The sequence below is a fragment of the Siniperca chuatsi genome, linkage group LG15, assembly GCF_020085105.1.
Source record: "Siniperca chuatsi isolate FFG_IHB_CAS linkage group LG15, ASM2008510v1, whole genome shotgun sequence".
NCBI lineage: Eukaryota > Metazoa > Chordata > Actinopteri > Centrarchiformes > Sinipercidae > Siniperca > Siniperca chuatsi.
The window spans coordinates 22,717,710-22,743,068 of NC_058056.1; the positions used below are offsets into that span (position 1 = coordinate 22,717,710).

General features: G+C 39.2%; 4 protein-coding genes across 5 annotated transcripts in view; 3 read left to right on the top strand and 1 right to left on the bottom strand.

Moving 5' to 3' along the window:
- cdkl1 (cyclin-dependent kinase-like 1 (CDC2-related kinase)) lies at nucleotides 1–11,244 on the top strand. The gene is made up of 10 exons (XM_044167406.1): nucleotides 1–156; nucleotides 1,577–1,825; nucleotides 3,433–3,554; nucleotides 6,085–6,157; nucleotides 6,492–6,582; nucleotides 7,684–7,884; nucleotides 8,465–8,547; nucleotides 8,809–8,865; nucleotides 9,301–9,462; nucleotides 10,302–11,244. Exons 2-10 carry the CDS (start codon nucleotides 1,658–1,660, stop codon nucleotides 10,401–10,403), a joined length of 1,059 nt encoding a protein of 352 aa, XP_044023341.1. The 5' UTR covers nucleotides 1–156; nucleotides 1,577–1,657; the 3' UTR covers nucleotides 10,404–11,244.
- Nucleotides 10,870–15,862, bottom strand: dmac2l (distal membrane arm assembly component 2 like). The gene is made up of 5 exons (XM_044167412.1): nucleotides 15,728–15,862; nucleotides 15,518–15,621; nucleotides 13,505–13,713; nucleotides 11,798–11,969; nucleotides 10,870–11,648 (listed from the first exon to the last, which is right to left on the bottom strand). Exons 2-5 carry the CDS (start codon nucleotides 15,610–15,612, stop codon nucleotides 11,534–11,536), a joined length of 591 nt encoding a protein of 196 aa, XP_044023347.1. The 5' UTR covers nucleotides 15,613–15,621; nucleotides 15,728–15,862; the 3' UTR covers nucleotides 10,870–11,533.
- An 8-nt stretch (nucleotides 15,863–15,870) lies between these two features.
- Nucleotides 15,871–23,880, top strand: l2hgdh (L-2-hydroxyglutarate dehydrogenase). Its single transcript, XM_044167404.1, has 10 exons — nucleotides 15,871–16,097; nucleotides 17,502–17,617; nucleotides 18,861–19,012; nucleotides 19,092–19,223; nucleotides 19,304–19,466; nucleotides 19,578–19,612; nucleotides 19,705–19,872; nucleotides 21,456–21,613; nucleotides 21,872–22,003; nucleotides 22,177–23,880. The coding sequence occupies exons 1-10, from the start codon at nucleotides 16,006–16,008 to the stop codon at nucleotides 22,370–22,372; spliced, it is 1,344 nt and encodes a 447-aa protein (XP_044023339.1). The 5' UTR covers nucleotides 15,871–16,005; the 3' UTR covers nucleotides 22,373–23,880.
- Nucleotides 23,881–24,062: 182 nt separating this feature from the next.
- Nucleotides 24,063–25,359, top strand: part of sos2 (son of sevenless homolog 2 (Drosophila)) — a 41,108-nt gene continuing 39,811 nt past the window's right edge. For both annotated transcript variants that reach the window (XM_044167402.1, XM_044167403.1), the window contains exon 1: nucleotides 24,063–24,998. In XM_044167402.1, the coding sequence (XP_044023337.1) occupies nucleotides 24,915–24,998 (84 nt within the window). In that variant the 5' untranslated portion in view covers nucleotides 24,063–24,914. The remainder of the gene's footprint in view (nucleotides 24,999–25,359) is intronic.

Genomic DNA, 25,359 nt, shown 5'->3' on the forward strand with positions numbered 1-25,359 from the left:
ATTCTGTCCGACTTGACGCTTTTAAACGGACGCTGCCTGGATCTGCAGGGACAGTTGAGCTCTGATCGTCCAGCTTGTCGTGTTTGGCAGAAGCTGCAGCTCCTCACTGACTCTGAATGTCTGACTGAAGAACATCTGCGAACATTTTCACTGAAAGTAAGTCTGGACCTTTAGATTTCTTCTGACGAACAGGAAGTGTTTTTACTGATATATTTTCTCAGAAATATTGAAATGTGCCTACTTTTATGATCAACTGGTTTCATGAGGCAACTTCACGATTATAGTAACTATTTTTTAATCACATACAAGCCTCCAACGTTAGTTATATACTTGCAGCCTGAGCTGTGCATGCATCCCTTTTTGCGGTTAGTTAATGTTTTCCTTGTTAGCCTGTTCATAAATGCAGCACTTTGATTTTATTCTCCTGGCTGTTCACTCCCTCTGTGTTATTTGTTTTCGCTCTATATGCCCTCAGGGAAATGACCTAATATACTTTGCATTGCAAATGTTTTCGTTACGCAATCTAACTGTTGGGAGACAGGTGTAATGTTGCCTCTAAGCAGTTAAATCTATCTTTTGGTGGCAGTTTAAGAGGTTATTTTAACATTTTGATCCCCATATCCAAGAGGTTGAACACAATCTGAGCTTATTTTATAGTTTTGATCAAATTAGTACATGCATGTAAATTCTTTAATGTGCTTTTCAGTATATTCAGACAGTGGTGGAAGAGGTATTCAGTATTTTACTTAAGTAAAAGTAGCAGTACTGCAGTGTAAAAATACTCTCTTACAAGTAAGTAAGTCCTCCATTTAAAATAAACTAACTTAAATAAAAGTACATGAGTATTGGCATCAAATATATACACATATACATAAAAAGTAAAAGAACTTATTATGCAGAATGGCTCATTTCAGAAAAAATATATATATAACTGGATTATAACTAGCGATGCATTAATGTGTTCATCACTTTATTGTTGCAGCTGGTAAAGGTGGAGGCAGTTTCCACTACTTTATACTGTCGGGTAGCTTAATCCATAGTAATCTATTAGTGGAGTTTTGTATTAATTATGTGAATCTGCAAAGTAACTACTAACTAAAGCTGTCAAATAAATGTAGTGGAGTAAAAAGGACAATATTTGCCTCCAAAATGTAGTGGAGTAGACGTATAAAGTAGCATAAAATGGAAATACTCAAGTAAATTACAAGTACCTCAAAATTAAGTGCAGTACTTGATTAAATATACGTAGTTATATTCCACCACTGTATTCAGGTAGTTATGCATGAGCATCAGCTCTGTTTTTATCATTATTATGGAGTCAGTGATGCAGAGGTCAGTCAGAACTGAACATGAAAAGCCACCAAAATAAACCAAAATCAGTTTTATGTTTTAGAAAAGCATTATTGTATCTTTTCCAGAAAAGACCCAGCCCTCATATCACCCTGTTTTGACCCAGCTTTGATCCTTAGGAGGAATTTATTCCAGCTTTAATTGAGTGAACTATTCACAAAAGCACCAGGTGGTCAAATTACCCTCAGTGAGAACCCTTCCTGTGTCTCCTCTCTCCTTGTTATAGGCTGCAGAGACAGTCCTGCCTCCTTGGAGCCTCTTGGAAAAGTGTTTCTTACCTTCGGATGTCTGCTGGTCCGGCCTGAGAATGGAGAAGTACGAGAAGATGGGAAAGATCGGAGAGGGCTCCTACGGTGTCGTCTTCAAGTGCAGGAACAAAGACACAGGGCAGATCGTTGCCATCAAGAAGTTTGTGGAGTCAGAGGACGATCCCATCATCAAAAAGATTGCACTGAGGGAGATCAGGATGCTCAAGGTAACACAACATTATTGTTCTTATTATCTTCTGTTTCTTCTCTAAAAAAGTCCTTTACATCTATGTTTTTGATGTTCACTGACATTAAACTGATGTAGCAGCAATCCAGGTTTACCCGTCTGTGGAAGCACATTTCTGCCAGGAAAAGTTTGGTCAAGATAAAAGAAATGCTAATGGTATGTCACAATTATGAGATAGTACATCAAAACTATAAAATAGTATGTCAATTTATGGCTTATTAAGTCAAAATTATCAGAGGAAATGTCAAAATGGTGAGATAAAAAGATAAGATAAACATTTTGATACACTTCAAAGTGTCAAAATTATGAGATATTAAGTCAAGTTTTGACTTTTTAATCTCGTAATTTTTATCATGACTAGCTTGTCATTTATGTTTCTTTTCCTGGCTTCATCACATTATGTTTGAAATAAAGAAAGGAGCTAACCTTTAACTTTTTAACCACACCTTTACATGTACAATATAGTTTACTCTCTTCTATTTATAATATGGTACAAAGTATTAAAAGAAGACTTAATTCTTAATGATGGTCTGAGTTCAATCTACTCTCATTTTAATTCACTGCTATTTATATTCCACCCTGGAAATGCAATGTAATAATGCACAGTCAAACAACAATGATGACCTATGATGCAAAAGATGCAAATCTTGTTTTTAGTGCCATGAAATACACAGTCTTCCTTCTTTGTTGTGCAGCCAGCAGGAGGGACACCATGCAATTAATTCTGCAGACAGAGGGGAAGCATTTTTGTAGCCGCTGCACAGAGAAACTCTCATTCAAAGGAGCAGCGTTCAAAAGAGGTTTAGAGGGTTGTAATCAAATGAAGGAAAAACCCTGCAGTGTCAGGGCTGACTGAAGTACTTAAATTGGAACGTGAAAATGTCTGTGAAATTTCTTTTAATAACAGGAAATGAGAAACTGGGCAGCCTTTAACTGGAAAGGCTTTGGCACCAAGTTAGCATCATTGTTCCAGTTTGTCAAAGTGTGTTTTTAGCTGTTTGACTATAAAATGCCAGTTTAGACTCTGGACGCAAGACCAATATTCCTGTCAGTTAATTAAGATTAAACCACTAACTGATTACTGTTGCCTGGCTGACTTTATAGAGACTTTATCAACGTGGAAATAAACAACAAAAACATCAACAACAGTTAGTCTCCTTCTTGGACTAAATTATTAAGGCTATCCACCAAGTTTGTTTAAACCAAAGGCTCTAACCTGTTTGTTTTATGCTGAATAATAATTATCAAAGATGCACTGGTACCATTGTTAGTGGTTTAATTAGTCATGCGGTGGGTGGGAGTGTTAGTGGCCTGCTGGACACCAGGAGCTCATAAATAGGACAGGATGGGACAGGTTGTCAGGGGCAACAGCATGTTTATTGCCATCTGCTAACAGTTTAGTCTGTTTGATAAGAGCAAACCACAGATGGCACAGTTCTCTAAACGGCGGGCTTTACTGGTTTACTAGTTTTATTAAACTGTGTGGATGTTGCTGTATTTCTCTGATTGTGTGCAAGATTTACAAAAAGCCCCGGGTGCGTGCTGAGACGTCTTTTTCTGCCTTTTCTATGTTTTGTATCTCTGCAGCAACTGAAACACGCCAACCTGGTGAATCTGATCGAGGTGTTTCGGCGTAAACGGAAGCTTCACCTCGTGTTCGAGTACTGCGACCACACAGTCCTCAACGAGCTGGACCGCCACCCCAGAGGGTGGGTGTGTGTCTCCAGACTGTTTGCTGAAAACAACGGAATATGTGCACTTAGTTAGACAGTTTAGTGACTTCAATATAACAATATCAAAAATGTAAAATACAAATCCATCCATTAGACAGACAGGAAACGTGGAGGCAGAGCAAAGGGGGGTGTCATGCAACAAATGTCCTCAGGGGGAATCAAACCAGGGACGTTGCTATTACAAGGTTCAGGCCTTAAACCACGAGGCCCCGTAAAATACAAGTTGAAGTGATGGAAGAATAAACATTAGGTCCAAACAATATTCTATATACAATTTAAGAGTTAAAATCACTTAACAACATGGTCAAGTTCCAACACTTTCAGGCAACGATGCAGCTAAAGAAGGTGTTTTTGTGCATAAACAGAGTGCAGCTCAATATTTGGAGGTTGTTACCAAACATTTTGAAGGCATGTGCAAATAGGATGGTTCCAGATCTCGCTGCCTACACCTTTTAGTTTCTTTCAGCAATTCAAACAGTTCAATAATTTATCTTGAATCAAGCTAAATGGTGCAATAATCCAGATGGTTGACTGACGTTCAGTAGAATCAGATCACTGCGAGATAAACATATATTAATAATAATAATAATTTAAAACAAAACAAAGTGACTCAACACAACAGTCTCACCGCAAGGTCCATTTAGTAGCTGATTTGGAGCCTTTTGATCGTATCACATGATTGTCATTAGCGGGTGGAGTTTGCCCAGTTGTCATGGAAATGCAGATGTTTAAATTTCCATCTTTTATGGGAATATTACGGACCTTTCGTCCATGTTGGCTAAAAAAAAGGCATCTGCTGAGGATCATGTGACGCAATCGAAAGCTCCATTCCAAGCAGTACAAGCTTTAGAAACTTGTATTAATAATGCGATAAAAAGAATATATATCTATTTAAGGACTTTTTCTGAATTATATGAAATGAACACACAGCTCAGTGTCACACTGAGATAATGAGAGCATAAATCTGAGTAAGGTGGCTTTTCATTAAACAAAGTGCTGTGTGCTTTCCATTATCTCTACATTACATGTATTCTACACCGTACTCTGAGCTTTGTCCAGCTCTGATGGGCACAACGCTCGTCTCCCAGGAAGCTGACCTGCTCACTGTGGAATGTTTACAGTGATGCTCTCCCAGAATGCTTTGCTGGCGGAAAGCTGGCGGCACTCTTTAGGCTCGGCCACATTTTATACGGAGTGTTTTCGCTGTCTGGTTTCCCCCTCTGGTCCCGTCCTGTAGCCGACTGGGCACAGAGGGTTCAAAAGAAGAGAAAACAAAGTGGGGAGAAGGGGCGGGGATTGTTATTAATTGTCAGTCACAAGGCTCGATTTAGCCATTTCCCCAGCAACACTGATAGATGATGGTCCCTGAACCAACAAAGCCTCAGTGTTGAACACTGGAAACGGCAGCACTGCTCACTGTCCTCCACAGCCGCCTGAAAAACAGAGCTGCACAGAGGAAAACTAGAGATGACAGCAAAAGTAGACCGATGAAAGAATAGATTGTCTCTTTCCAATAATCCAAGAACAAAGTTATCTATCCATCCCTGCTCCTTTTTATTAGATTATTCAGATAGATTAATAAAATTTTTGTCCCAGATTCCTCGAACAAACTTAGTTCTAATTTGGTACAGACCCCCTCAGGATGAACTGGGCTCATGACAAAATACTTGCAAACCTAGTGACATTCCCATCATCCTCTGCTGTACTTTGTGTTTAGTGCTAATTAGCAAATGTTAGCATGATAACATGCTGAACTAAGATGAACATGGTAAACATTATACCTGCTAAACATCAGCATGTTAGCATGCTGACGTTAGCATTTAGCTCAAAGCACTGTTGTGTACAATCTCACAGGCTATAGACTCTTGTTGTTAAATGTTTTGATTGCTTGAAATAATCGTTAGCTCTAGCCTTAAGTTTTTTCAGGTTCTAAGGATCAGTGACAATATTTGGATTAATCCAACTGAAAAGATGAATCTGATTAAAGACACATGACATGTTCAGTTAATTCACAGTTTGCATTACAAAGTATCAAAAACAATGACAATCACAACTAACTAGAGCCCAAAGTTGCCTGCCTAGTCTGACCAATAGCCACAGAAAAACAAACATAATTAATAAAGATATTTATACTTTATAAAGATATTATTAAACAAAGAAAAGCAATCAAATAATATCTTTGTACGACTAAATATAACGACTAAAACAATCACTTAAACCAAATTTAATTCAGATCCACTAAATGGAAATATACTGGAGCTTTCAGCCAAATTCTATGGCCCTCATCAACAGATGGCGTTCGGTCAGTTGTCAAGGAGAACGATCAGTTGTTACGTAGTTGGAAAAGTTCCAGTTCATTGATCTTGTGCTAAGAATATTTTTCATCAAGCTACTATTTCCAAAGTTAATAATGAATCTTCAAGTTCAAATTCAAATCGATTATTTTCCAACGGTCAGTTTATTGATTAATCAGCTGATCTTTTTGATTTACCTTCTTGTCTTACAGGGTTCCAGAGCACCTTGTAAAAAGTATAACCTTGCAGACACTTCAGGCTGTCAACTTCTGTCACAAACAAAATGTAAGTGAGTCTTTTTCTCTTTCTACTCTTACCTGTCTCTTCATGAAGTCTCTATTTTTCAGTTGTCAAACGTCCCTTCAGCTTGTTTTTGAATTCCTCCGGTCTCCTCCCTCCTCCGACTCCCACCAAGCAGTCTGCTTTATGGCTCTTTTCTTTAACAGGAATTCCTTCCCCTTGGCTGACCAGCAGTTAATGTATCACCTAGACACAACAAATGCTACAAGGGCCCCCATTTAACAGGGTGCCCCTTTTATTGCCCCTTTATTCTCAGCATCTCACAACACGTTATTAAGCTCAGTACAGTGATTTAAATGGACTGTTTCTGTTCCTGCAGTGCATTCACCGAGACGTCAAGCCGGAAAATATTCTCATCACCAAACACCAAGTCATCAAACTCTGTGACTTTGGGTTTGCCAGGATTCTCAGTAAGTTTTAAGAGTTTATCAACAGCTGTTGCATATTTGACAGCGCCACCTGGTGGACTGTCTGCACATGTTGCATTCAGTGGTGTTGGCCGTGCAGTATTTTAAGGCCCCAATCATTAAATGCTGTGTGTACCAGGTGTGTAGCTGCAAAGGTTTAACTGAAGGGAAGTTTTGATGTATTTGTACTAAAGCAGCACTTAATGAGTGTTTTCCAGCCTTTAAATCAGAAATTGTTTCTTGTTTGGTTGGAAATGGTTCAGTCGAGACCATAAATTGGGTTGACTGTATGCAGATGGAGTCACAGGAAATGTCTGAGTGATATATTGAATTATTAAAACAAATATTTTATCTTAAGAAGGTAATAAATTATAATTTGTGTATCATGAGGAGCGCTCTTCGTCCTCCAAAAGAACATTCCTGAAAGTCTCGTAACAACTCAATAACTCTCTCAGATTAAAATCAAATAAAAAAATAATTTAGGTTATAATTTAGAGAGCAGTTGTTTCCAACCTCCCAAGATTAATGTGAGGGGGTCAGGAGATGATTAAAAACAAAGAAAAGAAGAAAACAACATAGATTTTTTAACACAACTTTTTTTTCCTGCTGTTTCTCTAAGCTTTGCTTTTTTCTAAGAAATAGTGGTAGCCTCCAAACCAGACAAAATATTCAGATGTAACAGTCTGTGAAGGGAAAATCGCTGCTTACAGCTCATAGTCATATGTATCCTGATACAAGGTCATAATATTCGATTATTTTGTTTTAAGCCAGAAGGTTTGGGAGCCATTGATTTAGAACCCTTAAAGTATCTATATTACTGAACAAATAGGCTGTACAAAGGGTTTTACAGTGGGGTTTTTTATAGACTTTCATTATATAAGAGGCCAATATACTGACATAAATATTTGATAACATAAATCGAGTATATTCGACTAATCTTTGTATCAACAGAAAAGTAAATGGGGTGGTTGTGTGATTTGTAGAAAATGTCAAAGATAAATAGTTGATCATTACACATCTACACACGTTTTCTTTAACCTTCACCATGACCTGGGAGCTCACTCTGCACATACCTTCATGTGTTTCTGTGTTTTGTGCCATCAGCTGGTCCATGTGACTACTACACAGACTACGTGGCGACTCGTTGGTACCGGGCCCCTGAGCTGCTGGTGGGAGACACTCAGTACGGCCCCCCGGTGGACGTGTGGGCGATTGGTTGTGTGTTCGCTGAGCTGCTGTCAGGGATCCCGCTGTGGCCCGGGAAGTCTGACATGGACCAACTGTACCTGATCAGAAAGACTCTCGGTAAGATCAATCAGTTTGCCATTTTTTGCCTTTCAATAGAACTATATTGTGATGAAGTGATGATATGTAGTTATCAGACAATTTACACAACTCAGCACAAAAAGCAAATTCAAATCTTTCACAAAGCTCTGAAACAAACAGTTATAGAGGTTTATTGATTTATTTACAATGAACATCAATTAATCACAAAGCATAAAGCATTGAATTTTGCATCACTTGTTAACAGATACATTAAATATGTCAATTCTAAAATGATTATCAGGATATCAGTAGTCACAGATGAGGGCTTTTGTATTTTGGATACTTGAGTTTATTTTTTAAGAGTTTTTTCATAAACATGTGAGAATAAAACACAATTAAGCAAGAACAACACCTTTCCGCTGGTTGGGAAGGTTATGGAAGTTGGAAATGTTTCCCAGGATGGGATGAAATTGTAAAATATCTGTAAACTTTTGGACAAATAATAATACAAAACTTAAACACATTCACAGGAGTAATTAGAAAAAAGAAATGAAGACAAAATGAGTTTGATATTCTAAACATTTTGTGTGTTAATGTTCATCTTTCTTGTCCTCTGCAGGAGATCTGATCCCTCGACATCAGCAGGTCTTCAGCAACAACCAGTTCTTCTGTGGAGTTTCCATCCCAGAGCCACAAGAGATGGTGCGACTCACCACCCATCCCATCCGCATGTGCTCCATCTACCTACATCACACAATCTATGTTAGCTGTATTCAGAAACTGTCATGATTTGGTATTCAGTGAGCTTTGTTAGCCTTAACTCTGCATTCAAAGGTTACATAATGAAAAGTCAGTTGAGGAAAGACAAGAAAAGAATGAAATGGCTTTTCAAACATATTTTCACATATTCAAAGTAGTAAAATCAAAAACATACTGAATCTTTGGATTTTTTTCTTTCTGTAGGAACCTTTGGAGCAGAAATATCCAAATCTCTCACATCAAGCTCTGAGTCTCATGAAGGTAACGATGTCGTCTTTAACCTAAGAGACGGTGGAGATGACTATAATAATAATCTGTATCATACACAGTCAAATCTGAATACATTTCTAACAAAATCCACGAGCTTTGTGCGTTAAAGTTTGGAGTTTAATCCAGTAAAATGTGCATTTGCATTTCTTTTATTGTTTGAGGATATATGTGTGTCAGAAAAAGAAATGCAAACCCCTGCTTTAAGGCAATGATCTTGAAATGACATATAATTTAAAAAAAACTTTCACTCATTCATGTGACAACAAATGAGAAACTATGTGTAAAGAGTAAAGACTCCATCATGTTTACTTACATGTATAATTCTGGCCATAACAGCTGCTGGTAAAAGAAAAAACAGATTTCAAGGGGAAAACAGGCTGTCTGGCTCTGACCTTCATTGTCTCCCGTCTCTTGTTGATGGTTTAGGGTTGTCTGAGGATGGACCCGTCCGAGCGGCTGACCTGCGAGCAGCTCCTCCAACACCCGTACTTCGACAGCCTGCGAGAAAAGAGCGAGAAAACCTCCCGAGAGCAGGAGCGCTCTAGCTACAAGAGGACACGTTTACCTCGCAAACACCTTCCTCCCGGGGTCAGTAGCTTTCTGTACAAAAAGTAATGACCGGAAACATCAGTATGCTGCCTATTTAAGGCTAATGTCAATGGTTTTAAATATTGCATATCTTCTTAATGTCTGTAAAATCTGCAAGCAAAATAGTGTTTTCTTTGAAAGAAATTCTGGGATAAACAATGGATGTGTATGTCAGCAGCTTCAATACATTGACCCGTAAAGGTCAAACTCTACAAAGTTTGATCAGGGAATGTTGTCTTACTTTATTGGCACATAATCTTGAAACCAAGTAATAATAGATGTCAGAAAAAAAGGGATCATTTTTACCACTACGAATAATAATATATTTAAGAGCGACCATCACACACAGGGACTCGTGGAAAAATATAAACAAAAAAGAGTGAGGCAGGTGGGAACTCAGTGCTACTTATTGATACCTTTTCTGTTGTGTATTTAAAGTGTGTGCAGCCCCAAAACGTTTCAGCTGATGAAATAAGACAAATATCAGGGTTTACATTTCTTATTTCCAGTTGTTTTTTCTAAAGGGGTTAACAGTCTGGTTTCTGACACAGATGTGTTATTGTAGAATAAACTAAACTGCTAATGACCATACAATGCAATGAATGTATTAAACTACTTGTAAAGCAAATTCTGGCACTGCATTCCCCTAAAAAGTGACACATTTTTAAAAGACTCCACTGAAAGTGTATCACTTTGCAGAAAATCCCTGTCTTAAATACATCTCTGTTAGTTACATTTTACACCCAGAGGGAACCCCTTCTTTTCTAACTGTATGTAAAAATACTTTATTGCTCTCACAATTGTCCCTGAAACTTTGTATTTTTTTTTTCTCCATCCAGTATTTGCCACAGCTGACCAGCAGCGGCATCTTTCCAGCTGTGGACAATAAGAAGTACTACAACAACCTGCGCAAGTTCAACTATCACCTACCGAACATCTAAACACGCCACTAACGAGCTGAATGAAACCCTCAACACCATCAACAAACAGCATTTTCTGAAAAACTCAGGAAATGAAGCAGATTCTGGTAGCACCTTGGTTTTTAACAAGAAGATTCAACCACTTGTTAAAGTTTTTGTTTATCACGTGGGGGCGTGTCGGGTGTCTCTTGATATCGATGTCAGTCTATGCACTACTCCCCAAGATGTCGGTTTATGTATGTTGCCTACGTTTCAAGCTGATTTTGTTGCATTTTGTACAGATGTGTAAAGACAAGGAGCGATGTGCAGCTCTGCTCGTAGTCGCTGAGTAGACTGAAGGTAAAACTACGACGTCGTGCCCCGCCCGGTTTGCCAAATGTATTTTTTATACGATGATGGACTCTGTAAGAGTGACGTGTTTTTGGTAGTGAGTTTTATGTTGTTTAATTGTCTCAAGTAAGTTATAATGTAGGACACAAACTCTCACTGTTTTGTCACATATGAGCAAACTATTTATTGACGTCAGGAGTGAATACAGTTGTAAACATTCCTTTAACACACATTTACTAGCATATAGCAGTAACAATACCACATTTTACTCATTATCTCTGGAACTTTGGTGCTAAGGATGTTCACAGCCATCTGTCTGTCCTCAGATACTGTACAAATGCCAAATTAATCTAAAAGGAAATGATTGAAAAGACTCTCGAATCCTTCCTCAGCATTTCACAAATTATTTTCTCTGGGGACCCACATGTGGCGTAACATTTCATACCTTAAATGTTGAAAACATAATAAACAACAAAATAGTTAATTCTATCAAGAAAAACTGGTGTCAACAATATAAAGTGCTTTAACTTTTCTCTTTGCTGAACTGTTTCTTTAAAGCTCGATTATACTTCAAGCTGAAAGGTGACCCATCAACCTGAATATTTCCCATAAAGTCGGACCTGCTGTTCTCCACGCTCTCATTTAGACTTAATGATTCACATGTAAATACACTTAACGTTTTAGCTGAAGGATCTACATGTTGCACAATCAAAGCCCCTCGCGCTTCAGTCTGTCCTCCTTCAAGATTGCGTCTTTTTACTATGAAAACCTTTACACAAGCGTCCACATTTTACAATCTTAAACAGGAAGTTGTTTCTCAATCAGTCCAGGTCCAGTGATATGTCCAGACGTGGAAGTGCTGTCTGCAGTCTGTCAACTGTCGTCTGTTTGTCTTTGATCCCGGGAAGATCACTGAGAAACAGATACTCCAGATTCCTGTGTGGAATTAATACAAAATATGAAAAAACAAGTTTAACATTCATCTTTTTTTTGTCAACAAAAAGGATGAATAAGTGTCATTTAAACAAATTCCTTTACAAAGAAACCATTTTAAATTCACCTCTTTTTAGATAATAAACACTCACCTGAGTTTGTGCAGGGAGATGATGCTCTTATCAGTCACATTTCCACACGACACCACCTCCATCCTGTACAAACTCTCCTGCAGATTCTCTATTGAGCTCAACCTCTCCAGGCAGGCATCCTCAATGTAGATACACTTGTTGAACTTGATTTCCTCCACATTTGTCAAACCATCTAGAAAAGTGAACACAAAAACACCATCTACTGATTAAATTTACACAGGCAAAGAAGGACTTTGCACCAAAACAAATCTGTGTGGACTCTGGCACCAAAAAAAAAAAAAACACAGTTTGGAGTGCAGCAGCCAACAAGGTCAGAGACAGTGCACTGTGTGCGCCTGCTTGGTGTAAAACATCCCGCTCACTTGCGTCACTTTTGGATAATCAGTCTGGGAGAGATGCACTTTCACCCTCACCTTTCCTTTCTTGTTAACAAAGAGGGGAATCACTTTCAGGTCAACGGTCGAGGTCAAGCTCATGTTAACATAGTTAATGCAAAATTTACACTTTGTGAAGATAGCTTTAATATTTAATTTGATCAGGCTCTTTCATCTGCTAATCCCACACTTACATTCAGAGTGACATATGTTTACAACTATTGAATGGATTGCCATTAAATTTGGTAGTGACTTTGATACTCTCCACAGGATGAATCCTAATGACCTTTTATCTAGCACCACCATTAGGTCAAAATATTCATTATGACCTCTAAAATTGATAGGCTTTGGTATCGAAACTTAATACTTCTTTGACCGAAATATGTCTGTAGCAGAGCAGTATCAAAAATTATAAAGTACCAAATGTTAGCATCAAATGTCTGGTCAGACTGATATTCTTATTTCCTTATTCTTTGATCAAATAGTTCTTGATTCAAATCAACATTATGCAAATTTTTGACTATTTTTAAGGCTAGGTTTTTATACAGATACTTGTATTTAGACAACATTTAACAAGAAGTTTTAAAAGGAGTTTTGTAGATAAACACTCTTACATTTCTCAAAGGTATCAAATAAAGTATGTTATGGTATCGTATCAAAATTCAGGTAACAGCATTGTAGCAGCACTAGTATTGAAAAATGTCAAATTATACTCAAGCATAAAAACTAATGACTGAATTTGCCCCAGCCAGCTGAACTTTTAAGTTAACAAGTAACATAGAATGCTAACATCTGCATGCTATACTGCTACATACTAAAATGTTAATAAGTTACTATAAGCCTACTAACTTTATGCATGTTAATATGCTAATGTGTAACCATTACATGCTAAATGTTTGCAGGTTAACATGCTAACAATAGCATGCTAATTTGGTAAATATTACATGCTAAAAGTCAGTCTCCTCAAATCTTCTACATGTATTTTGCCAAACAACAGGCTCTTAATTATTAAATATTATCAAGTTATCTGTAGATATTTTAATTTGTTATTGGTAACATGTTAAGATGCTGATGTTAGGATTTAGCTAAACGTAAAGACAAGCCTAGCTAAGTTACATCTGACTGAGGAAGTGGACCTGAGGCTGACAAAGAAAAGCTAAGACATGCTGCATAAGTTGATCTGAAAATGTAACACTAGAGTCTGAAGTCATTACAAAAAGACGTACAGAGGATAAACCCTTTGGAAGAAATTGAGAACATCCATGACCATATGGAGGGAAATGGAAACGAGAGCGGGACAAGAACACAATATTCTCTGCACTGTAACACTGACCCAGGTGGTCAAACCCTCTGTACATGATGCAGGATTCAGTAGCGTCAATCGCCTGGATCTTGTATCTGTCCAGAGGCCCAGTTGGCAGTCCGTTGTAGTCGTGATGCCAGCGATCGAAACCTTGAAACCTCACTTTGGCACCACATCTCAGCAGCCACTCTGCTGCAGCTCGGTCTGGACCAACAGCTTTGATCCTTTCATAGTCCACCCTAAGTGAAGATCAACAAACATTCAAAGTGCGAAACAAGTTGATGACATGTAATATGATGGGTCACATTTGGTTAGTGCTGAGAGGGCAGAGGAAGAGGAGTCAAGAGGGTTACAGTAAGTAAAGTCCAAATGGCAACCTGCCCACCAGGCCAGTTGTTTTAACCTGAGCAAATCACCCACTGTTTATCAAGTAAAACACCATATTTGCTGATTGTAAAAAATGTGAGGATCTGCTTGTTTTTCAACCTGACTACTGAAGATCACAGAGAACATTGGATTCTGACATCGTATGATGGGCATTGTTTCTAATTTTTGACATTTATTCATAAAAAAATTTAAATTGCAAAATGGAAATAATTGTTAGTTTCAGATTTCTGACAGCTTAGGTCACAAAAACCTGGAAATCTGACAATAATACATTTAATCAACATGCACCAAAATAGAGCTTTACAAGATATCAATATGTAGTTTCATGTAGGAACTATTTTCTTTCTACCGATAGTTCCCACATGAAACTGCTCACCACAAATCTGTACATTATCTTGAGTAACCGGGTCATGATTTCTGGAAAGAGACATAGCTGTTGAGTTTTTTGAATGTATTTTTTTGGCGTTTTGAGCACCACAAGCCGAGTGCCATATAGTTCCATTAAATACAAAAAGGAAGACATCTCTACGGCCGATATCTCCAAAACTCTGCATATCACACCAAAACAATCTAGATGGATAAATAGCACTACAACTGGAAACATCCCTTTAAACATCACTGCAAACCACAGCCTCCAAATGACCATACAGTTGGATCAACACCTTTTTAAAACTGCTTCAACAAAAATTGAACTTTATAACCGTCATGAAGGTAGGAAGTAGAAGTATTCAGATCCTTTACTTAAGTAAAAGTACTAATACCACACTGTAGAAATACTCCACTACAAGTAAAAGTCCTGTATTCAAAACCTAACTTAAGTAAAAGTATGTAAGTATTATCAGCAAAATTTAAAAGTATCAAAAGTAAAAGTACTGAAAAAATGGTCCCTGTCGTGTTTTACTATTATATATGTTTTTGGATTCATATTATTGCTGTATTAATGTGTATGTTGCATTTTACTGATGTTTAAGGCTGTGCTAATTTTAAATACTTTATATACTGTTGGGTAGTTTAATCTACAGCAATGCATCATATTCTATAAGATCATCATATGTTTGTAGCGTCGCTGTCCTGTGAGAACCAAAAATCTCTAAAAAGTCAACTTTTTATGAACTCAGAAAAACAGCCCTGTTTTCAGCTTTGTGACCATGCATTTTCCAGCTGATCCAAGTTTTTTTTTATATAGTTTAAGAAGTAGGAGAATTTTCTCAACCCATAAAGGAACACTAATCCTTCAATTTTACCTTAAAAATCACTGAATTTAGAGATACAAGGTTTCACTGGACAGAAAGGATATGAATTATATGAACTGAATCATACTGAATCATCTAACTGAGTAACTGAAGCTGTCAGACAAATGTAGTGGAGCAAAAATATAAAGTTAAAGCGTAAAATGGAAACACTCAAGTAAAGTACCTCAAATTTGTGCTTAAGTACAGTACTTACAGTAAATGTACTTAGTTACATCCCACCACTGCTTATAACCATACGTACAACGTAGCAAAAATATCTAAGGTGACCAGGTGTGTGTGTTGAGTGCTTTGTCAATATCATCGTTGTCAATTTATAGATCTGTTTTTCCACGCATTGCTGTGTAGCTACTAGCTAGCTAGCACACGTATATCCTTAATCCGTAAGATTAAGATGTTGTCTCACTTGTTGAAAACTGCATTGAGCCAACCCCAGAAGTGTCTGCGGCTCCACTGCCTCTGACCCACAGCAGACCGCACTGCCTTCGATAAAAGCCTCATATCTCACAGCTGAAAAGTACATAGAAAGTAAATGAACAGTCTTACACATGAACTGATCAGTTGGTTGAGTCATTTAAACAAACGGCTGAAACTGCGACACAGCAGCATCTCTCACCTGACCTCCCAACGGTCCGGACTGTTTACATTTGCGTCCATCGCCGTACCCTTTGACCTAGTGACGTAAAGGAAAACGTGCCGGCCCATTGGCTGGACGTCCAAGTGGGTGATGCGTCGCGGGGAAGGGGGCGTGGCCACGTCTCGGCTTTCAGGATGGGAGGCTAGCAACGGCAACAGGAGGAGGAGGAGGGGGAACACAAAACATAACTCAGGGAGGTTTTTCTGACTTTTGTACAATGAAGAAGCGACTGTGAGGTGCTGTTAAGCGCTGTGACAATGATCCGGACACTGAGCGGCGCGACTTTTAAGGCTGTTGGGGCAGCGCAGCCCAAACTGCTGAAGGACATTACAACCAGGCAGCTGCACAGGTAAGAATGACATTACAGAGAGGAAAGCAGGCTACAATGGCAATGTGGTGTTGTAGTCTAGTTCGGTTACATGTGAGGAGTTAGATGAATGCTTGTTTCTCTGGTTCACTTTGTAATTTTACGCACTGACAGACAAATAAGTTGAAAAGCCGGTACCTGCTTGAATAACTTAACGTTACGTATAATTGATTGCAAGGACATTCATGCACCGAGAACCAGGTTGCATAACATCTCCGCTCTCTGCATAACCTGATTTGCACACCACACCACATTGTTTATGCACACAAAACATTGTTCCTCCCCAGCCATGCCTGCTCCGTCCACATTTGCATGCCTTGAAACTTTTATTTGGCAGAGCACATATAGTCTGACCTTTACCTGCAGAAGGAGAAGAAGGAGAAGACTGTCTTTGACAGTATCTAGAAGTCAGTCACTAGTTTAGTGAGAACTGTTCCTTTAGGAAGGCATGCCTGCAGCATGTATTTCATGTTGGTTATGGACTCCACAGGCTACTCCACAGCAGCTTATTAAATGGCCCTCCAGCCTGCTTTAAGTAAACTGGGAAATACAGATGTTGTAACTTAAAGTTACTGATTCATAACAATTAGGTAACTTCTCCACTTCATTAAATGAGACCAGCAAGATATCACAACCCAATTTCATCACAGATTAGAAGATGGGTTGAATGTACTTCAGGTTTAACATGTTTTTACAAGTTCAGGCAGTCCCGTTCTACTTATCTGAATGCAAACTGAGGAATAAAACCCTTGAGGCACTGTCTCTCCAAAGAACATTTGCACCTTTAGCAGGTAGGCTGGCTGTGATGTTCCCAAACACTTTTTTTCTTCACTCGTATTTATTGTTTCCTCCCCTTGTTGAGCATTACAACACTTTGTCTGGTTCCAATTTTCAAAAATGAAAACAAGATGTTGACTGTTCCCAATGTCCTGTGCATTCACGAGGGCACAGGATTTAAAAAGTTCTCCCAGACTTGAACATTGTGCTCTTCTAGCTCTTTGTAAATGCTTCATTATGTGAAACAAGTTGTGAAACGTTTAATATCCTAAAACTGCTGCTTAGACTTTGAGCCCACCCACTAGATAATAGTCTGTGGTAACGTTGTTTATAAATTGATTTACTTGGTGTAGCCTTGTGACAGAGCTGGATATTCTCTTTGTAGATACAAATAGCCTGTTAACTACAACACTTGTGTCATGGGTTTCCCTACTGATCTGTTTCAAAGGTCTATTGGTTGCTCATACAGTCATGTAAAGTTGGACATTGAACCACTGACCTAAATATTCTGCTCTGCTTTCTACCTTTTGCAACCTGTGAAGCTGCTGGTTATTAGTAGCCATCTTAAATTTGAACTGTCCGTAACCTCACCTGTCGTCTGTATTTCAGCACATATGACGTGGCCGTGGTGGGAGGTGGCATCGTGGGCCTGGCCGCAGTCAGAGAGCTCATTCTGCGACACCCGTCGCTCAGCTTCATCCTGCTGGAGAAAGAAAAGGAGCTCGGTGGGTTGAGTTTTGAAGGTTGTTGTTGTGGTGAAGGAAGACAACAACATGTTCTAAAGAGCTAAATGTTTTTTTGTGTTTAACTGTGATTAAACCCAGTTACACAGTGCAGAGACTGAGTATTTGGAAAGTGAAAGTGCGGAACAATGACTATGAGAGTAAAGTGCCAAGTTTCAGCTTTAATTTGAGGGTATTGGGTTAACAGGTTAGGAATTGTAACCCTGCCATTGTGCTGAAGCACTGTTAAAAACTGAGTAGAGTCCTACACTGTTCACCCACTGAACACCCTTAAACACCTTTAAACCTGAGTCCGCCATGTAACCTTGATGCAATGCTGAAGGAAATGCAAGCATCTTAAAAAGAAAATAAAAGATTTAAGTTAACGCAAATGTCCTGCCAGTCTCAGTTGGGAGCCCTGTATGCCACTTTGGTTAGTGGCCTTTAAAGTAATAGCCCTTAAAATTTTAACGTTTGATAAATGGCTATCAGTGATGTATTTGACATTTTTGGCCTTAAAAGAATAGTGCGACATTTTCAGAAAGTCACTGCCCCTGGCCAAGAAATAGTCCAACCCATAAACCCCCATAAAACTAGTCATTTTTACATCTTGGTTTTTGTACAGACTAAACCAACAAGATGATAATGTGTTAATTAGTGCACTTGAGTGAGTGAGTGAGGTGATGGTAGGTGGATTTTGTTTCCATCGTACAAAGCCAGGCTAGCTGTTTCCCCCTGTTTCTAGTCTTTAGGTTAAGCTAAGCTAACCAGCTGCTGGCTGTAGCACAGCCATGAGAGTGGTATCAGTCTTCTCATCTACCTTTCGGCAAGAAAGCGAATAAGTGTGTTTCTTCCAAAATGTCAAACTACACCTTAAATGTGCTGTTTGGTGTATCTTTTTCAGAAGATTATTGGCTAAAGAAAGACAATATAATATCATGTTTATACTTACTGTAGCTGCAATTGAGTTTGACTGCAGATACATTCTCTGCTATCTAAACAAAAGTGATAGATATCCGGTTACTCGTGATTTTGCACCAACGTGACAGGCACAAAGGACATGTCTACTTGGTTTGAGAGTAGCTTGGATGAAGCGGACTGAAAAATCCCTCCTTGAATATATTGAATATTACAGTTTGATGATATACAGAGGAAAAGTCTGATGGTATATCTTTCTATTAAACCTAGGAATCTTAATAAAGCTTTTCTTCTTCTTCAATTTCTCTGTCACTTTCTTACCCACCAGCTACACACCAGAGTGGGCACAACAGTGGAGTCATTCACAGCGGGATCTACTACACTCCGGGGTCACTGAAGGCCCGTCTGTGTGTGCGAGGAGCCACTTTAGCCTACGAGTACTGCGAGAAGAAAGGACTCCCTTACAAGAGATGTGGAAAGGTCTGCCTTAGTATTTTAACCACATAATCATTTTGTTGTGTCTATTTTGGTATTGATCAGTGTATTTCTGTGTTGGCAGCTTATCGTGGCTGTGGAGCAGGAGGAGTTACCCAGACTGAAAGCTCTATACGAGCGTGGCATGAAGAACAATGTGCGTGACCTCAGTATTGTCGACGCCAAGGGAATCCGAGAGCGAGAGCCATACTGCAGGGTAAGAGTCTCAGAGACGCTGTTGTTATTCATACAGAAGAAAAGATGGCAGTGAAGGCCTATAGCATGTCGTCCTTGCAGGGTATAATGGCCTTGGATTCGCCCTACACTGGCATTGTGGACTGGAGGATGGTGGCTCTCAGGTACGGCAAAGATTTTGAGGAGGCAGGCGGCACGGTTGTAACTGAATCTGAGGTCAATGACATTTCCATGGTCAAGGAGAGCCCATCTGGGAGCACTGAAGGTAATAATCATGTTCTGTACATCAATATGTCAACACAGTCATTTTTAAACAAGAGCTGTAGAGTTATTTGAAGTCCACTTCAGTATGTATCTTTTTTTATTTGATTTGCAGGAATGAAATATCCAATCGCAATCAGAGACAAAAAGGTAGGACACATGCAAATAAAAGCATCATAATGTTTAGATGTAGATGTTCAGTGTTCCATTGTTTCTGTCTTTGCATTGTGTTGTTTTGACAGGGTAAAGAGGTGCGGTGCCGTTATGTCCTGACATGTGGGGGCCTGTACTCAGACCGTCTGTCACAGATATCTGGATGCAGTCGAGAGCCACGGATCGTCCCCTTCAGAGGAGATTATTTGGTCTTGAAGCCAGAGAAACACTATCTGGTCAAGGGAAATATCTACCCTGTAAGTCTGCTGAAGAACCATATGTCCAACTAAGTTGTGTAATCATTTGATAAATGATTTGATCTGCAGTTTCATATACTAGTATATATGATTTCTAGTCTCTTAAAGCTGTCCTCTAAACTTTGGCGGACCCATGTGGCAGAAAGAGATGGCTATTTGAATTGTTTAAGGTTTTTTTTTAGCTGCGACCCGGTCGGTTGGTTGGTCGGTCCACAAACATTTTCCCACCCTTTGGTGGCCACAGTTTTTGCCCAAGGAGACCGAAATTTGGCATGGAGGTTAAGCGTGTGTGTGTGTGTGTGTGTGTGTGTGTGTGTGTGTGTTCATGCCAATTGACTAAAAGGGGGCGTGGCAGCGGGAGTGGCCTATCACAAAAATGAGCATAACTTCCAAATGGATTCACAGACTTGCGCAAGATTTTGTGGAAAGGTTGGTCATGAGCCAAAGCACAGATGATCCACTGTTCATGCCAATTGACAAAAAGGGGGTGTGGCAGTGGGAGTGGCCTGTAACAAAAAGGCACATAACTTCTAAACAGATTCAGGTAACATGGCCAAACTTTTTGGGAAGACACACACCCACACACACACACACATACAACACACCCTTGCTCCAACTGTGAGAGGAAATGTGATATGTCAGCAACTTAGAGGATCCTCAGGCGAATCATGGCAGTGTGCAAACCGGAGTGTTTTCCCTCTCTTCCCAGCTCTACTTCTGTCACTTTTTCTGTATCTCATTCTGTTGGTCCATCAGTTGATTGGTCCACAAACAAAGCTGTGCCCACCCTATAGCAACCGCAACTTTCTACCTATGAGGCTGAAACTTGCCATGGTGATCAAGTGTCTGTGAGTTTGTGTGTGTGTGGGTGAGTGTGTGTGAGAAGATCAGTAAGCTGCAGCCTTTGGATTTCTTATTACTGGCTGGTAGAGGTGGAGATGCTTTGAGAAATAAATCTCAACTGGTTTTAGTCCCTCTCTCAGTATACTGATTTACCAGCAGATCCCTGACAGCTGAAAATAATTTTGTGAAAATCCACAATATTTTCAGCCTTACTTGGGGAGTTAAGCTGAAGATGAAACCACTAGACATCTTGCTAAATGCGTGTTCAAGAAATCATCAAATTCAAACCTGTGACCCTGCAGCAGGCTTGGGAAAAGAGAATTTCACTTATGGGGATTTATAAAATATTCAATAATACTGTTCTTATAAGAGTAGAGTTACTCTGGTATATTTCCAGTTTTGAGCTTTTGGTTTTACCTTAAAATTATCATCAGAAGCCGGTAGAGGTAGCTAAGAACTGAAGTGAGTGTTGATATGTAAATTTAACAGATGGCCTAATTGATGCAACTGAGCAATCTGCTTGCACATCTAGTATAGTTGTTGTTGTTTCCTATCACCGCTATCTGCTCCTGATGATGATTTTAAAGTAAAACCGAAAGCTTGAAACTGCAGATGTGCCTCTGCCTTCTATGTTCTACATATCAGTGTGTCTCCTGACACTGTTGTTAGATGGATTATGATAGTTGCATACATATTTCATTGTTGCTACTTCTTTTTGTTACTATAAAATATATGTATAGGTGCCTGACCCTCGTTTCCCCTTCCTTGGAGTTCACTTCACCCCGCGGATGGATGGAAGTGTTTGGCTTGGCCCCAACGCAGTCCTCGCCTTCAAAAGGGAGGGTTACAAAGTGTACGACTTCAATGCCCGAGACTTTGCAGATGCACTCTCATTCAGGTACGACAGGAAATTGAATCTGTTCTTATTTTCTTTTTTGTGTAGTGGAACTATATTAAGTATATTATTCTTTGTATATGAGGATTATCATGATTATTATAAAGAACTCAAGAATTTGTCTCAGTGGCTACAGTGCAGTAACATATCAGCAAATTGCACAGTAAAACAGTTCGCACAGCTTCTGAAATCATCTAATTACAGTGTAATTGTTGAATGGTAGGTGATACTGAGTATTTTTATAATCTTTTTATTCTGCAGGGGCCTTCAGAAGCTGGTAATGAGGAACATAACGTATGGGATTGGAGAAATGTATAGAGGGGTTTTCATCGGTGCACAGGTTAAAATCCTGCAGAAGTACATCCCTGAACTCTCACCGAGTGACGTGCTCAGGTAGAGCAATAATGCAAGACCCAAAAATGCACGCACACTACAGTATATGTATCAGGTGTTTGTTACTAGGTGCACTTAAACTCTGGAGGTAAAATTAGTCTGTGGCAGGTTTACCAGCACAAGTAAGAGGATAAATTATATGCTTTCTGTAACCCTGGTTGTTTCCTCTCCAGGGGTCCTGCAGGAGTTCGAGCTCAGGCTCTTGACCGAGATGGAAACCTTGTGGACGACTTTGTGTTTGACGGCGGGGTCGGGGACATGGGGAGTCGGGTGCTCCATGTGCGTAACGCTCCCTCGCCGGCGGCCACGTCCTCCCTCGCCATTGCTGAAATGATCGCAGATGAGGTGGAGAGTCGCTTCAAGCTGTAAAGAAACATGGTGATCGCAGAAGGAAAAAGGGAAAACCGCAATAGTCCAGCTTGAGGTCGCCAAGTGAAGCTACAATGTTGTATCAAGCTGGCACTACCTCAGCGTCACTGTCATCATGGAGACATTTTTATTAAAGGTCAAGCCTTAATTTAGGGGGAGAAAGTGACATATCTTTGACTTAATTACATTTTTAAGTTTTTACTAAAGTGGTGCTGTTTCAGGTTGTGTAATATGTTTACTTCACCACAAAAGAAAGTGCATCATGAGTATCTCTTAGTGAAAATGTTAAGCATAGAAAAGGAGGTTCAGCTTCAATAATATTATCACTTAATACTGAACTTAACCCTTTTGGGAGATAGACTATTTTAAACAAGGGATTTTTAAGAGTGTAATTCTTGTATGGAATTTTGTCTTTTACTTTTTGATGTGTTGTGTGTTTTTTCTGACTATATGAGAGCAGTTTGTCTCTGTCGTTTTGAATATTGTAAAGCCTGCTGGTTTCAGTCCAAAATGCTGCACAACTGTTTTTTGAAACAAATCCAAAAAGTCCATTTGACAAAAAAATAAAAAAATAAATAAAATATTTCATAATTAAATGTAAAAAGATGAGTTAGTTTTGTGGCCAACAGTCAGTTTGGGAAAGTTGGGTGTCATTTAAAAAAAAAGAAGGTGTATCTCATTTTGAAATGAACTCTTCATGTAACGCACAGTTATAGCTACAGAGTCACAGATTACAAAGAGAAACAGGTTGTGCTCAGTTTATTTGAGTTCTGGGAATTAGACAGTTTAGGTTGCCAAAATAATTTTGACATTAAAAACAATTTTAAATCATATCAAGACTAAATATTCTAGTCTTAAGTCATATTTACATTAATGTAAACAGAGAACACTTGTTTTATCAATCATTTGTGTGTGTGTGTGCTGTGATTTCATATAATTCTGCTAGAACTTGCTCTTCTGACCAGATAATGTTCCTATAAAAATGCCCCCCCTTGCTTTTATTTAATCCCATTTATTAATAAATGAATGTAAAAGTATTTTATTTTTTACCATAAATGCATATTTTTGAATAGCAAATGTACCAACGTTGTGCCATATGATTTTTAAATATCGACTACATATTTTTTTGGTATGTTAACCCGAGGTGCTTTTTAATATTGGAAGCAAAGTAAGGATTTTGGCACAACTTCACCTTCTTTCCAACGTGCATGGAGAAGGAAATATCAAATACAAAAAGAAGTTTATTGTGTTTCAAGTTGTTCTTTATGCTACAAGTTTTGACCTTGTCGTACTTTTTGCATTTTAGCAATTTGTCCACAAGGAGGCAGAATCACATCAACAAACATGCTGTATGAGCCCCAACGTAAGCACAAAATATGTCTAAATTTGATGCTATTTCTAAAAACAGCTGTTTTTACTGGGAATGCTTGTATAATGACATGGAAATAAAGTGGATTTTGTTTTTGTGCATTTACTTGTCTAATAAAATGCATTTAGTAATTTTTCAACAGTGTTTTTTTTTGTAAACTACTCCGCTACAACAGGAAAGTCAACAAGTAAGGTTGGTTTTATATGAGCCATCTTATATTCCTGAAACTATAAATCTTCTGTCTACGGTATGGGTCTCCAATATGAAATGAGACAGAAGTCCAGCCTTGTTTTTTTTCCCTGTCCAATAAAATGTGAAATTACGCAGCGTGCGTGCCTGACAGCGGACGCGCGGCGCAGAGAGCAGCGGCGGCGGCGGCAGACAGACAGGCAGCGGAGTTGGTACGAACATCTTCGACTTCTCAAACCAAACCAAAAACACCTCGACTGCTCTTCAGCTGCCCTGCTCATAGATATGCCTCGGACCGATCGCTGTTTTGGGGATTAACGTTTGGATTTAGCGTCCGATCGCTCCGGAAAAGATGACTAAATGTGAAGTAAACAGCGCAGGAGAAAGTGTGCCTTGTTTGGAGCTGAACGGGTCGTGTGCCACAACATAAAACTCGGAGCGCATCAAGGCCAGCAGCAGCCTGTAGCACTAGTTAGCTATCGGCTAACGCTAGCCTGCTAACGTTACAGGTGTTTAGGCAGCAAATAACCAAACATAACTTGTAGCTGTAGTTAGCTGGCAACAAGCTGAGCTCCCATGCCGTGACTTAATACTGAACTTAATGTGCCTGTCATAAGCTTTTTAGCAAAGGCCAAGTAGCAAGTATAACACTTAGCAACATTGTTATTAGCCATTAGCTTTTTAGTTAGCCGCTGTCCCGTGTTTACAGCAGCAGCGGGCTAGCCTCACTAGCCACCAAGCTAACGAGTTAACTTTATAGCTACATGTGCTTATTTTATTTTGTAGCTAATTTGTCGCCGTTTAACCCGACTCGACCCCGGACTCGCAGTGTGGTTTGGTGATACTCTTCATATTTGTAAGCGAGACAGTTTGACTTTTTCCACCGTGCCTGCCCTGGACTGACCCACCCACAAGGACTATCTATCCGGGGCCGATGCTGACAGTTCAGCCCGGATCACGGCAACGCCAGGAGCCGCTACAGCAATGCAGCCCCAGCAGATATACGACTTTTCAAGTGACGAGAACAGTCACAAATGGAGAGGCCTCTTCGTGCAAGCTTTACGAAAGGTAACACTGTGATTATTACACTAACTAATCCTCAAAAAGTCCCAAACCGTCACTAAACTGCCTCTCAAAACACGTATTTTCCCATACTGGTGATTCATTGGTGTGGGATATGGAGGCGCTGGTTTCATCTGCATATATGCCTTACTAACGCAAACTTTTGTCACAAGTTGCCAGCTTAAGTCTTATTAACGGCCAAAACCCACAAAGTATTATTATTATTATTATTATTATATTATTAAGAGCAATACTGATATATAAAGCAGTACGTGCCCCTGTTAAATCAAATTAATGGAAAGTATTCAATGTTTTGTTAATCTCTAATCATTACAGCAGTCATTTGTCAATGTTGAAACTGCTGTCC